The 13,246-nt window shown below is 38.8% G+C and overlaps 1 protein-coding gene across 7 annotated transcripts in view; it reads right to left on the bottom strand.

Annotated features, from left to right (window-relative positions):
- Positions 1-13,246, bottom strand: part of LOC105200800 (phospholipid-transporting ATPase ID) — a 30,332-nt gene that overhangs the window by 15,829 nt on the left and 1,257 nt on the right. For 5 of the 7 annotated variants that reach the window (XM_026130261.2, XM_026130262.2, XM_026130263.2 and 2 more), the window contains exons 1-2: positions 11,826-11,978; positions 1,010-1,567 (exon numbers count right to left, since the gene is read on the bottom strand). The exons of 1 other annotated variant lie outside the window; for it this stretch is intronic. In XM_026130261.2, the coding sequence (XP_025986046.1) occupies positions 1,010-1,150 (141 nt within the window). In that variant the 5' untranslated portion in view covers positions 1,151-1,567; positions 11,826-11,978. Of the gene's footprint in view, positions 1-926; positions 1,568-11,825; positions 11,979-13,246 lie in introns of those variants that run through there. One more of the 7 variants, XM_011168531.3, reaches the window with a different exon arrangement.

Genomic DNA, 13,246 nt, shown 5'->3' with positions numbered 1-13,246 from the left:
TGACAAATCTATATGTTTCGCGGTAATAACTCATTCACGCCGACAACAAAGTCACATTCAAAGCGCATTACTTGTCAAACGGCACGCGGGTTAGCGAACGGAAGTCCATTGCATAATATCAAAAATTGCACAACTCTTTAGTCTCGCCGATGTATAGTCAGGAAGTCAAATTGCTGTACCGATGGCTATTGTTCTCGACTCGATACCGGACGAAATTAAAATCTTTCGCACGTTTCGCGCGTCACGTTAGCGTAAAATAGACCGAATTTTATACGTGCGTTTTAATGTAACATCATTGCAAAAAGAAACAAAGTTTTGTTCAATAGAAGTTTATAAACGTTTTTGAAAAACAACGTTTAAGTTGCATATATCTGTTGAAGATCATGCTTAACTTTTTACCATGTTGTGTTATGCAACAGGCAACATTGTAACTATGATTAAACTCTGTAGTGCGCTATTATAGCTAGATACTTGAGTTATGTAAGTACGAAATTAGATATAAAATTCTGCTTGCTAATATCAGCTTACAAAGTCATACATGAAATAATCTGCCTTGGGAGAAACGCATCATGTATATTGAATTTAAAAAATTAGACAATAATTCTAATATCTATTTTGATTGAATCGCTAATAATATAAAAATTAGAAAATTTCAAAATAATATATTAAAAATACCCTGTAGCCGTTCAGGTGTTTTCTTAACAAAAAGGAAAATAAAGATTTCCTCTCGTAGCGAGATGTTAAGCAATTACTTCGTCCAGATAGACGCGCGGATTGAAATCTCGACGACGACCGTTCGACGATGCAGTCGCATTTCCTCGAGCACGATCTCGTTAGCAGACGAGAGACGTGATCGCTTCTTTTCACGACGCTTCGTTTCGCGTGACTTCCGTTCGTCGCGTCCTCGAGAGGGGCTGAGGACTCACCTCGAAGACCTCGAGTTCCAGCGTGTCGACCTCGACGCTCATCGTCTATCCTACGCAAACTATAAACCCTCTATAAGGCCAACCTCTTCTGCCACCTTCTGGCACCTGAGCCACGTCGCCGCCGGCGGCGAGACGACAACCTCGTCCCCCCCGCTTCGCGCTTCGCCTCTTACATAGTTCTTCCATCTGGGGCCCACCACCGTCTTCTCGTCCCCGCTGATCATCGCGGAGTTGCATTAGTCCACCAGCTGGCACCTCGCGATCCAAATTCTTCCGTACCTGGTCAACGCACCACCACCACCACCAAGGTTCTCACCACTTGACTGCCTCTCGTTCCGATGACCCGATTGACTCGGTCGTCCAATCGACATTCTCCCGTAGGATCCGAACATCCGACGCCCCGTACTCAATGCTATGTATCACCCAAGCGTACGTCTTTCACTCGATAGAATGTAATTGTCTGTCACCGCGATGAATAACGACGAAGGAATTTCGTCGAGACTTCCCTCGATGTCTCAAATGAATCATGGAAATTTGGAGTTCACGAAAATTTCGCCTTTTGCAGAACACGGAAGGCGACGAGGTCTCAAAGTCTTCCTCTTTGATACGTTCACTACGTCTTGTGAATAGTGGAAACGCTTCTGTAAGGAGATCGATCCTGTCATCGAGATTGTGCACGGTAAAAGATCAAAAATACGACGATGTGGAAAAGGATTATTCGCAATGGGAATGTTGCGACGCGACGTAGCTAATCGTCCCTTGTAGTCTGGCTTTTGGAAGCTTTCCAAATAAAGATTGATCGCATTGCAATAATGAGTGAATTGAGCATGAATCTCATAGTGAAGGGTTTAATATTAATTGTCCCAAATATAATATTCTTAAAAAATTATACTCGCTTACGTCGTTTTTATCGATAGAACATGTTTTATGTCGCAATCGATATTAACTTGCGAGTTATACTTTTTTAATTGTTGCAGAACCTTGGAACTATAAGAGAACTAATTCAAGTTAACGACGAGTTGCTATATGTAGGAAAAAAAGGAACAGCGTATTATTATTATATCGCTGCTCTCCTTACAAGCGATAATGCGGTTTGTTCATAGTTAGTCGCGTTATCTAACACGACTGCTTCTGATGAATCCTGTTATCAAGGAAGCAGGAAAACAGTGGTATTTAGCCAGATTATTGTACTCGTAATTAGAACACTCGTTTTGAACCAATTAATATTTAATCCTCGCTCGTGTATTAAAAATTTAAAAAAAAAAGGAAAAAAGCGCCAAGTGTATATGCGCCTCAGATCTTTATTTTTTTTCCTACAAAATTCAAGAAGCACTATCTTTGTATGTTCATTGAAAAATTTTATTCCAACCCAAGTGATATGTACTTAAAAAAAAAATCTTAAAATTGTGTAATCTAATTCAGTTTTTTAATCCTCGCTCACGTATTAAAAATATTAAAAGTAATTTTTCTTTATTCATTCATAAAATATTTAAAAAAATCTTTTCAATGCACATATACAAAAATAAATATCATTTTAACTTTTAGATAGAATGTGTTCTATATCTTTAAGTCAACTATATAATTATAAATAAATAAGAACATTTAGGAAACTGCGTGTAAGCAGTAAGAGCAAGTAATTATTTCGAGCGAGAGAGAGAGAGAGAGAGAAATTAAACAAATGATAAATTAACAAAATAATATTGAATGGAAGTATTGAATTAATAGCAAAAGGAATATAGACATCAAGATGTAGCCGCCTATATCCGACTCGCACACACTCGTCGTGCCATTCTCGAAGCTAAGTAGACGTTTCCCATCCTCGAAAACATGTCACAGAAAAAGATTGCAACGTACACTTATCCACCCACGTGTAGGCTAACTATCGCGTTTGTGTGTCAGTAACCGGAGACAGCTCGCAATGGACGGTGTGCGGTATCCCGTTTTCTCGAGGCGGCCGTCTAATTCCAGCTGGTACGCCTATGAAATCAACTACCTTATTTATGCATAAATACCCATTTGACCGCTTGGAAAACGGCATATTCGTTCCGCTTCTAGACCAGAATGACCTATCGGTAACAAAACAATTGCGCATCGCGAAACGCGTCTGCACTTCCGCCTCGTCCGTAACGAAATTATCGCGAATGCTGGAAGCGCAAGGGACGAGGCAATTTAAAATTGCTCATTCAAGAACGGCTCCTGATAGTAAGAATTTAGAACGAGCAAAGAATCGACGGTGATTCTTCATTGGGCATTAATTAAAAGTTGATCTTCATCTTCACTTTTTTTATTAGCGTTGAAGAAGCTATTATATACGAAAGTATATCAGCACATACTTAATTAATAAACATAATAAAATAAGTGTGTGAGATAACGCTCCTAGAAAATTGTCGAGAGCGAAAACATTCTCGTATACGTATCAAGTACACGCGCACTCGAGCGAGACGAGCGAGAGCGTTGAGTAGATCTTTCAAGAGTAGCGTTCGGCACGCTCTCCGCCGTCCTTGATCCCACGTACTAGAGTGATGTCATCGTTCGCCCAAGCCGTCACCTCCGTTCTCGCGTCTAGCAACGAAAATACCCGGGCTTCCTCCCGAAATAATATAGCCAACGGGTCTTGCGATTGCCGCGAGTCCGAGATTTCCAAGGATTCAGCGCCGATGCCCGTCCATCGATCGGGGATACAATATAGAAGGGGATCTTACATAAGATATGATCAGGTGCTCGATCAGGAAGTTCCGGTATTCCGGTATTCCGGATTGCCGAAATGCCTTTGATAGAAAATAGTCCAACACTTTTGCACATGATACGCATGGATAATGGTCAACGTTTCACAAAAACGGATAGCAGATGATCATATATCATGCCCGGGATTTTACATTTGATAAAAAGAGAAAAGAATTTCACGACTTTTTTACCAGGTGATTCATTCTTTTTTTTTTCCCCCGAATAAAAAGATCCACCTGATGATGAAAGGCGGTTAAAATGAAGCTTAGATCTTCGTTAGTGAAGCCAGCTGTCGGTTCCCTTTCACGCACAGAGAAATCGTAAACAAATCGTCTCATACTCGTGGGCGCGCTAAGTATAGAATCGACAACTATAGTGCGAGTACGGATGCAGATATACGTTCGGCATAATTAGCCCCGGATCTTCTGGCACGGAGTGACGCGCGGAAGTCTATAACAGGAGGCTTTCATGATCTCGTCTGGATTTCGTCTAGAGGCACAGCGCGGAGTTTTCAACGATAATGGAACTGCGCGATACTCCACTTCCGTTAGCGAGTGCGTTAGCATGACGACTCTCTCCGCCGTTACAGCGGATTGTTATAGTAGTGGTCTAAATTGTTATTGTACGATGAAACAAGTAGGTTTTCGCCAACATTTGCATAAGCAGGTACTTGTAGTTTATTAGAAAATTATAGAGCAAACGGGAAAGATCCTTTTTTTTTCGTAAATTGTAAAAATGATGGAACGAGGGGAGGTCTTGCGTATTTTTTCTGAAGATACCTCTCCGTAGATACTACAGACTAAACAAAAAGTATAGAGATTACGTCAGTACAGAGGCAATATGTTCCTTGATGTGTTTAAGAGTGCGTGACGCACCTTCTCAACAAACAATCAAAGCTAACCAATCAATTTTCTATCTAGAGACGGAAGGGGGAGACATAGGGGACATCCCCTATATTGTGCGCGTACGAAAATAAAAATTCGGACCGGCCAAAAACGTGGGCGACGAAAGGGGACAAGAGAAAGTTCTCTCGAAGCACGTGCAATCTCGAGGTGCCAGTTTGCGATCAAAATACTTGGGTACACCTATGTATACTTCTTTTTCACGCGTGCATCACATGTATTATTAATTTTCCTTCCCAAAGAGAATTTTACAACACTCGCGTTGGAAAATAAATTATTAAGAATTAATTGTAGAATTAGTAATCATTAATTGTAACATAATCAGGACACTGTCGTCGATCTGCCGTTTGCGTCAGAATTCAATAGGAATCGCGTTACGCTCCGTGTACAAAGGCGCCGACGGTCTTCACAGCGACGATTGTAAACTCTTGGCATTGATGACGAAACGTTGGATACACCATAGATGTAAGAGAATGCGAAGTAAATGCAAACATGCGTGTTCTTATCGGCAGCATCGTCGTCGTTTTCAGTATCCGAGTTGCGTTGTGCAACTCGCTGATGGCAGACTCTATCTTGACAGTAGTGGGTCTTAGATAAAACTTATTATTCAAATCGAGATGCTTTCGTTTCGTGAAAACATCTCGATTTGAACAAAAAAATAAATAAATAAATAAATAAAAAGAAATAATATTGTAATCCCAAAGATCAAACAATGTTTCGTAAAATTATTCCGTAGATATGTTTCTGACGATACCACGATTTAGTCCGTCTCTATCATTTACGGGCTCTTCGAAAATATGAGTGCGAAGGCAAAATGCGAAATTCAAAATAAATCCTACGCGCCCGCGTGTTCTTATCGCGTTGGCTGCATCATCACTTTTTGCAGCATCTCGGATCCGTTACGTAACTCGTATCGTACGCGAGGCTACGGTGAAGCACTTCGGGGAACCCGAGCGATATACGGTGCTAGCTATGCCACCCAACGTTTTTACACCTTCAGCCGCGGTAATGGCGATGTGTATTCGATAATTGGCACTCGACCAGGGCGTCCTGTCACTCGTTTCAATTATCTGGCTTTGTCGATGGCACAATCGGCTCTGCAACGCTCAGACGAGCAACGATACTAATAAGTCACCCGACTTTTTCCCTCCCCTCCTCTTATTCAACAACGTAGTTGTATGGTAATAAGAAACGTTGTAAGTGTATACTGCACGGTGATGTAACGTAAAACCATTTAGATTAACGATTATTTTGAACTACCCACGCAAATTTCTTCGTTTCAAAAACAAATATTAAAGGAGAAGATGGTGTTACGGCCACCCATTTACATTTTATTCGATCGTAACTTTGTTAATAATCGATATTTTATATTGAAACTTGACGATTAAATTCATTAAAATGTTTAATAGATTCTAGACTCCAAGTTATGAAATATTTATTACTTAAGACATGATTTATAAATGTGATACTGCATAATGGGCTGAAGAGGAGGAAGAAACAGGGGTAGTAATATGGTCATCCGAAGAATAAAATTAAAAAATTAGTTTTGTTTAAAAAACACAGCATTTTGTTACAAAATTGTATATTTTTATAAAGAAATTGTAATTAGAAAGAGCTACAGTATAACTGCGAAATTTTAAGATAATAGATCACAACTGCCAAAAGAACAGTTTACAAAACAAACTTTTAGACTTTTATTTATAGAGAAAAATAAAATATTGTAAAATGCATATATTTATATATAATTTTCATATTGTCGACAAATTTATTCCAAACAAAACAAAAAGTGATCACAACTGCAAAATGATTATTAAATCATTTTTTGACCAATCACGATTCATTTTAATGTCATTTTAACATTATTATGACTTGTTTTGCTCGGGTACGTATCACGTGAATTATAGATTAGCAAGACTACGTGCAGAAACATTGTGCAGATGCACTCAGGTGCATTTTATTCTTGTTTAATATTCGGTAAACAAAGATAAAATAAAATCTCTAACATTTCTAAATGCAGCCCTCTAGAGTAACAATCGATTTATCGAAAGAAAAAGTTTCAATGTGCAAAACTCGATAGTAGCCTTATTAACAAAATGCTATGCTATTGAATAATTTTGCATAACTCGGAATGTGTATAGCCGAATAAGCAGTTGAACAACAAAAGACACTCAAGTGTACATACACTCGTGTGATAAAACGCTCATTTTAAAAACAATAACCAAGTATGTGTAATTAAATAATAAAATGTACCTTGAAAGTTTCGAAATACTGAAAAGTAAATATGCCTTATAACAATTGCCGGCTATTGTGTATTAGCATATCAGCGCTACTACATAACGGCAGGCTACTAAACAAACGAGTCTATAATTATAATACTAGAAATTCCTCATCTAATAACGAAAATAATAGGGGTAGCCACAATACCATCTTTTATCTTTATAAACGAAAATATAGGTGCTATTTTCGTTTCTCTATTTTTCTATAAAATTAAACGATTTATTTAAATATATATAGTTGATACAATTCATAAACGTGACTGGCATTTAGGTTAAATAAATTTTTATAATACAAATTAAAAATTAGGTTATTAAAAGCAATTATATTAAGATATCAAGAAATATTAAGGGGTTTTTAAAGAATGAAATATTGTATGAATTAAGTAATGTGAATGAAGAACGAAATATTATTCCCATACCATATTGTGTTACGATAGGAATCGATGCCAAAAATCGAAGGGACACAAGTCGGTTCATTCTCGCATATAAAACAATAATGAAACGGGCTCACGCGAAATTGTAATTTCCTAGAAAACGTACGCAAAAGTGGAACGCCTAACATCGTTGTTATTAGTGGCAAAGCTCGCATGACAACCGACGACATTTTATCACTTGGGCGCATAAACCTATCAAAATTTGTATGATTTAAAAAAAAAACTCAATAATTTATTTTCTCAAAGTAATGAATTAAATCACGAAAATTTAAATTTTAATCAGTAACGTATTTTGAAGGTTCAAAAGATTTAGCTCTTAGTTTGTTAAAGTATATAGAATGTATAGGTTTATCTTTTATGTGTTTATTAGAGAACAGTTAGAGAGTAATATTTTAACAAAATTTACTTTAATGTACTTTAATGTAAATGTAATCTAAAGTTAGGTTGAAATTAAGGTAGAAATAATCTAAAGTTAGATTGAAATCAAATCAAAAACATTATCATGTAGGCAGCAATGCGGTATTCTAGAGATGAAATATCTCGTTGATTGAAGGTTGAACAAATTTTCAAACTATTTCGTAAGAAACATGTAAAGATAGTTTAGAACGTCGCAAAACTTTTTTCATAATTCTCATAGTTGTGTATGTGTGTATGTATGTGTATATATATATATGTATATTCATTCTTTCTCCATGGCACGTGTACTTTACTTCGGTTAATCGATACTATCGCCGAGTGAACTACTGCTCTCGAATTATTTTTATTTGTACTTAATTCTGTCAGCGGATGAAAAAACCAATTGACATAACTGACAATATGATTTTAGTGTGCCACAATTTTATGATCCTGAATGTTGGCACGTTGCTTATTAGCTGATGAAAGTTTCGTTCTTGTGTTTTGAAAAGAGTGCCAGTGTTAACTTTGAAAACATTGACGTAACATTTTATTAAAATTAAAAATAGCTTAGAGAAGAAAACACCACAGTTATGTCAACATTTCTCCAAAAAGATCTTACATCAAATAAAAAAATTCGATATATTAAAAATTCAGAGAATATTTTATTTAAAATTATTCTCTAAAAAAATTACATACATATATATATTTTCTGTTAGAGAATAATTTTAAATAAGATATATAGACATTTTTAGTACTTTTTCTTAGCTCTAACAAATTTACTGTAAACGTAAGTAATAGTAGTAAGAAAAAGGTCTAAAAGAAATTTATAAAACATTAATACGCGGAATAAATGCACGGAGTCGCGAAGGGAATTTTTGCACAGTTTCTTATCATAGGTATTGATGGCACAATGTAGACACACGATATTGAACGTATTTAATCATCGTAACGTGTACACAAGCCAGCGAGATATTAATAATGACTGTTCATTCCCTATGAGTACCGAGCATTATTAGGTTGCTCCAGTTTAAGTTTTCCAGGCCAACGGGCAGTATCATCGTCTTGCGTAAATCAGCGTCCCTACACAGAGCGTCTATTACCATCGTCGAATGTCCTTTCGATCACAAATTCTTTGGTAAAATTAAAGGAGATGTATCGATATAGAAACAACTCAAAACACTTTCAAATTTCGACTTAAAAAATCTTGGCAACTAAAGTTCAAATCAAGCTCCTCTTTAAATAAACATTTAACGTGATTTCAACTAAATTAAACCGATGAAAAACAAGTCTTGATCTTCTATTTATGTCTTTGTCCCCTAGCCAAAAACCACTAATTCTTGACATTGAGCGTTATCAACGTTGATTAAATGTCCCATCAAATCCGCCGCGCAAAAATCTATTTTAAAGTTATCAACGAATGTCAACGCTCATTATTTCTTGATGAAGTGACACTTCATGTAATCCAGATTTCCATCGGCTGCGAGCTAAGCGATTAAGCAATAGGGGATTAAAGTAAAATGCATTATTACGTAGTATCTAAAAGTATCAGCGTGCGCCATAAACTAGCTAGCAACAACTGATCCTCGCTAACCAATCCTCCTTCCACTTTACAGTAAATCTGCGCACGTAACGATCGGACAGCTAAATCTCTTGAAAATATAAAATGTTGCAATAAATTCGTATTTTCAATTCTTCGCGTAGTAATGGAACTCTGATGATAGCGAATATATTTACGAGGTCCGTGAATAACTCGCGAATGCGCTCGCTCGATTCTTCTGGTCAGTGCAGCTGAAGTTTACACCATTAGGATGAACGGAAGTTCATTTTCAGTACAAATGGACCTTTATCCTTACGCGATCGCGAAATTGACAATTTGTCTAACCCGCTACTCCGGTGACTTTACAGCCGACACTTCCAATCAGATACAACGCGAATATAATAGAATTCTCGATGAGCCGCCTATTTACCTTTTGTCTTGCAATAATTCAGCCACTAGTTGATTGTCCATCTGCGTGTTTATTATTGATCCGCGCGTACGTTCGTAAAGCGACCGATGGATATGATTAACGACACGTGGCATCGGTGGCGACGCGGCGACGCTCCCACTTCCGACGGAGCGGCGGAAAACGGACGACGAAGCATACGCGAAAAAATTTCTTTTCCGGAGGAGGTTCTTCCTCGTAACTCGCTAAGTCGTAATTTCTCCCGGCGAATATATTTCCAAGGTCGAGTTATGCTCGAACGAGCCGATAAACGTCGCCGTGAAATCGTGAAAGACGAGTTAAACGACGCGCCTCGCGACACGCTGGAAAAGACTTCTAATTAATTAAACTTCGCCGAGCGTTTAAATGAAAACGCGAACCTCATCCTGTCCCGTCATTCTCTGCGGTTTATCGATCGACAGGCACGCAAATGCAGCTGCAAAATCAACATCGAAAAAAGGTTGAGTAACCTACTTTTCATCCTGTGGCGAAAAGGAAATGCATTTTGCATTCGGTAAACGTTAACCCGATATTATTCGCGCTCTTCGAGGCCTCCGTTTGCGTTTTGACAAAGCAAATTAATAGAAAAGAGAAATGGATGAGACACAAAACCTTTCGCTCGCATTTCTCGCGAGCAAAATTTCATCGCGTACGTTTCCTCGAGATACGCGAAACCCTCACGATATCATGCTCAAAACGATGCTGCTTCATCCCTACACGATGGAAAATATTTTGTATTTATGTTAAAACTGATCCTCGTTAAAATTTTTGTTAAATTTTTCACATATCCAAGTGTTACTTTGACATAACGTGATTATGTTATTTAAACATTTTGTGTTAAATTGATATTTAACATTTCTTTGCGTTAAAATAACGAATAAACAAAAATAATTTTAAAGCATAAAGTATAAAATAAATAAATAAAATGTACACAAAATCAACTTATTATAAATATTCATTTTACTGAAGAAATATTTTTCCACATTTCGTTTCCAATCTTTGACAAAGTTTTACATTTTTTGTGTTAATTTTTCACCTAATATTTATGTACTTTCTACATATTCAACTTGTGTTAAATTAACATAAAAATTTAAGTGGACTGTTTGGGACTTGCGATACATAATAATTTGACACAGATTTTCCAACTGTGTACCATCCTGGATCTGTTCATTTTTTTTCATCTATTTAAAATGATTAAAAAAATCTTTAAAGATTCACGAACACACTTTTCAAAACAAATGTTGAAACTTTATTTTAAAAAATAGAATGTATTATGTAATTTAATAATCCATGGAACTCGCGAGAAACTTGTACGAACAAGACTCGGTCGGATACGAAATACCCAGGATAATAGGAAAAGAATTAAACTAGGAGTTAAATCTCTCTCTCTCTCTCTCTCAACAGAGTACGAAGCTTTTCTTGACCACAAGGGATGATATGCCCGATTTCAATACCCGGCATAGTGCTTTTCCACTCGTCATTACGTCGTCCTCGGGGGAGCGACTTCTCTCGTCGCACTCGCCATAAAAACACCCCTCACCGACATCGTTTTAATGATCATCACTCATACGAAGAAAGAAAAAATTTCTGCTCGAAAATTCAAGAAGAGAAAGAAAAATAAATAAACTCTGTACACACGAAGCTCCGAATGTTCGATTTAATACAAAGAGAGACTTAATCAGCATTTGCTATTCAATTAGACCAAATTAATTTTTCAGTCCACGAAACAGAATTCACCAATAATTTCATCCCCCGGCACAAAGACAACAGGAGCAAAAGTTCAATCAATGTTACTTGCCAAACTAAACAAAATTAACTTTTCATCTCCGGAATCAACCGATTGTATTCGCGAATTAATTAATCTTCGCCGGAACAGTAAAAATAAAAAGCTAATCGACGTCTCTTGCTGAACTGAAAGAGATCCATTTTTTCAGCTCCAACATCGAAGAACCTTACTACTTAATCAATCGTTACAGAAATAACAAAAAGTAAATTCCAAACAATCAAATGTATCAACATTTATCAACAAAAAAAAAACTTTCCAAACGATTTTTGCGGCCAATTACTCCTCTTTATTCTCTAATTAATTTATCCGTGCTTCTCCCCCCCCGCCAAAAAAAATATTCTATTTCTATATCGTAGAAGAAGAAAAAGTATGGAGTCGGAAAAAGAGAAGGAGCCTTACCGCGTAAGCGCGTGCAGCGACGACGAGGCGCGTACGAACGCCCGTGAGGCTTTTAAACGGCAATCGATCGCCGTCGCGATGAGGTCAACGTTGGTTGGTTATCTCGAGCGTATCAACGCGGATCAACGCGGATCAACGCGGAGAGATTCGTAGCTGGCAGACGGCGAGTTCAAGATCGTCGTGTCGTCAACGAGCGTATCAACGCCCTGACGAACCCCTCGATTGCCCAGAAATCAGAACGGAAAGATAGATGTGGGTGCGATGACGTCGGCATGCGTGATAGCGAATCCGTGTCATCACACCGTCGCCGTTTCTCGTATCGCCGAGAATGTTCGTGATTACGTTACGTTTACGTAGGGCACGATTCTCCGCGATCGAAACGGAATCGCGGTCGAGACAATGACGACGGTGAAGCGGAGTCAGCACGGTCACGTCATCACGTCGGGCTTAATAGGACACGTAAGATCTTCTCCCCTGGGATACAAGTCGCGAATAGATCAGCCGGTGACTGGGCGGGCACCGTCTTTTATCTCACATAGCACCGACACTATCGTCTTTGTCATCATCATTATCACCATCACCATTACCGCCGTCGTCGTCGTCGTTGTCGTCGTCGTCGTCGTCGTCGTCGTTGTCGTCGTCGTCGTCGTCGTTGTCGTCGTCGTCGTCGTTACCGCTATCACCTCGCGAGAGCACTGAGCGTAAATCGACGACGAACCGGCGCGCGCGAAAGGACACCTGATTGACAACGAACCCGTGGACGGCACGCGCAAGAACGCACGCACGGTACGCACGCACGCACAATACCACGAATCACGCACCGACGGTATCCGCTTTCTCTCCCTCCGGCGGAGGATCACGACGGCGCACTTCACCGTAACGAAACAGTCTCGCACGGCACACGCAAGGGCTGGCTGGTTGGCTGGCTCTCCTGGCTCGCTCGCTCGGGTGTCGAGAGACGCGCGACCTCGAGGCGTCGTCCAACGACGGCGCCACGCGACGCACGGCGTCGCGACGCCGGCGTCGACGGCGTGGCGAAAATTCGAGACGACGACGACGACGACGACCGTCGACGATCACGGGGGTAAAGAGGGTTGCTGCTGCACTGACGGTGGTGAACAGAGTTTCAATCGATCCGCCGCGCTACGCAACTGGTACGAACGCGATCCACGAGAAAGTGAAACGTTTAAAACGAAAAACGACGAGTCGGTAAAAATCGAGTTTCGCTCTAAAGAGTTTTAAACGCAATGTAATTTAATAATTTTTGAATTTTAACCAAAGTCATTAAACAGTTTCTTGTAAGAAGAAAAACTGTGTACTAACTTTAATTGAAAATACTGCAATTTCTTACTGATTTACAAACTGCGACGCGTCGAACTGTTTCTTTTTCCTCTGTATATATAATGTAAGAAGTATAAAAT

Source organism: Solenopsis invicta, chromosome 2 (genome assembly GCF_016802725.1).
Source record: "Solenopsis invicta isolate M01_SB chromosome 2, UNIL_Sinv_3.0, whole genome shotgun sequence".
In the NCBI taxonomy this organism is placed as follows: Eukaryota; Metazoa; Arthropoda; class Insecta; order Hymenoptera; family Formicidae; genus Solenopsis; species Solenopsis invicta.
Note: the sequence above shows the minus strand (reverse complement) of the source record. Positions and strands in the feature narration are given on the sequence as shown.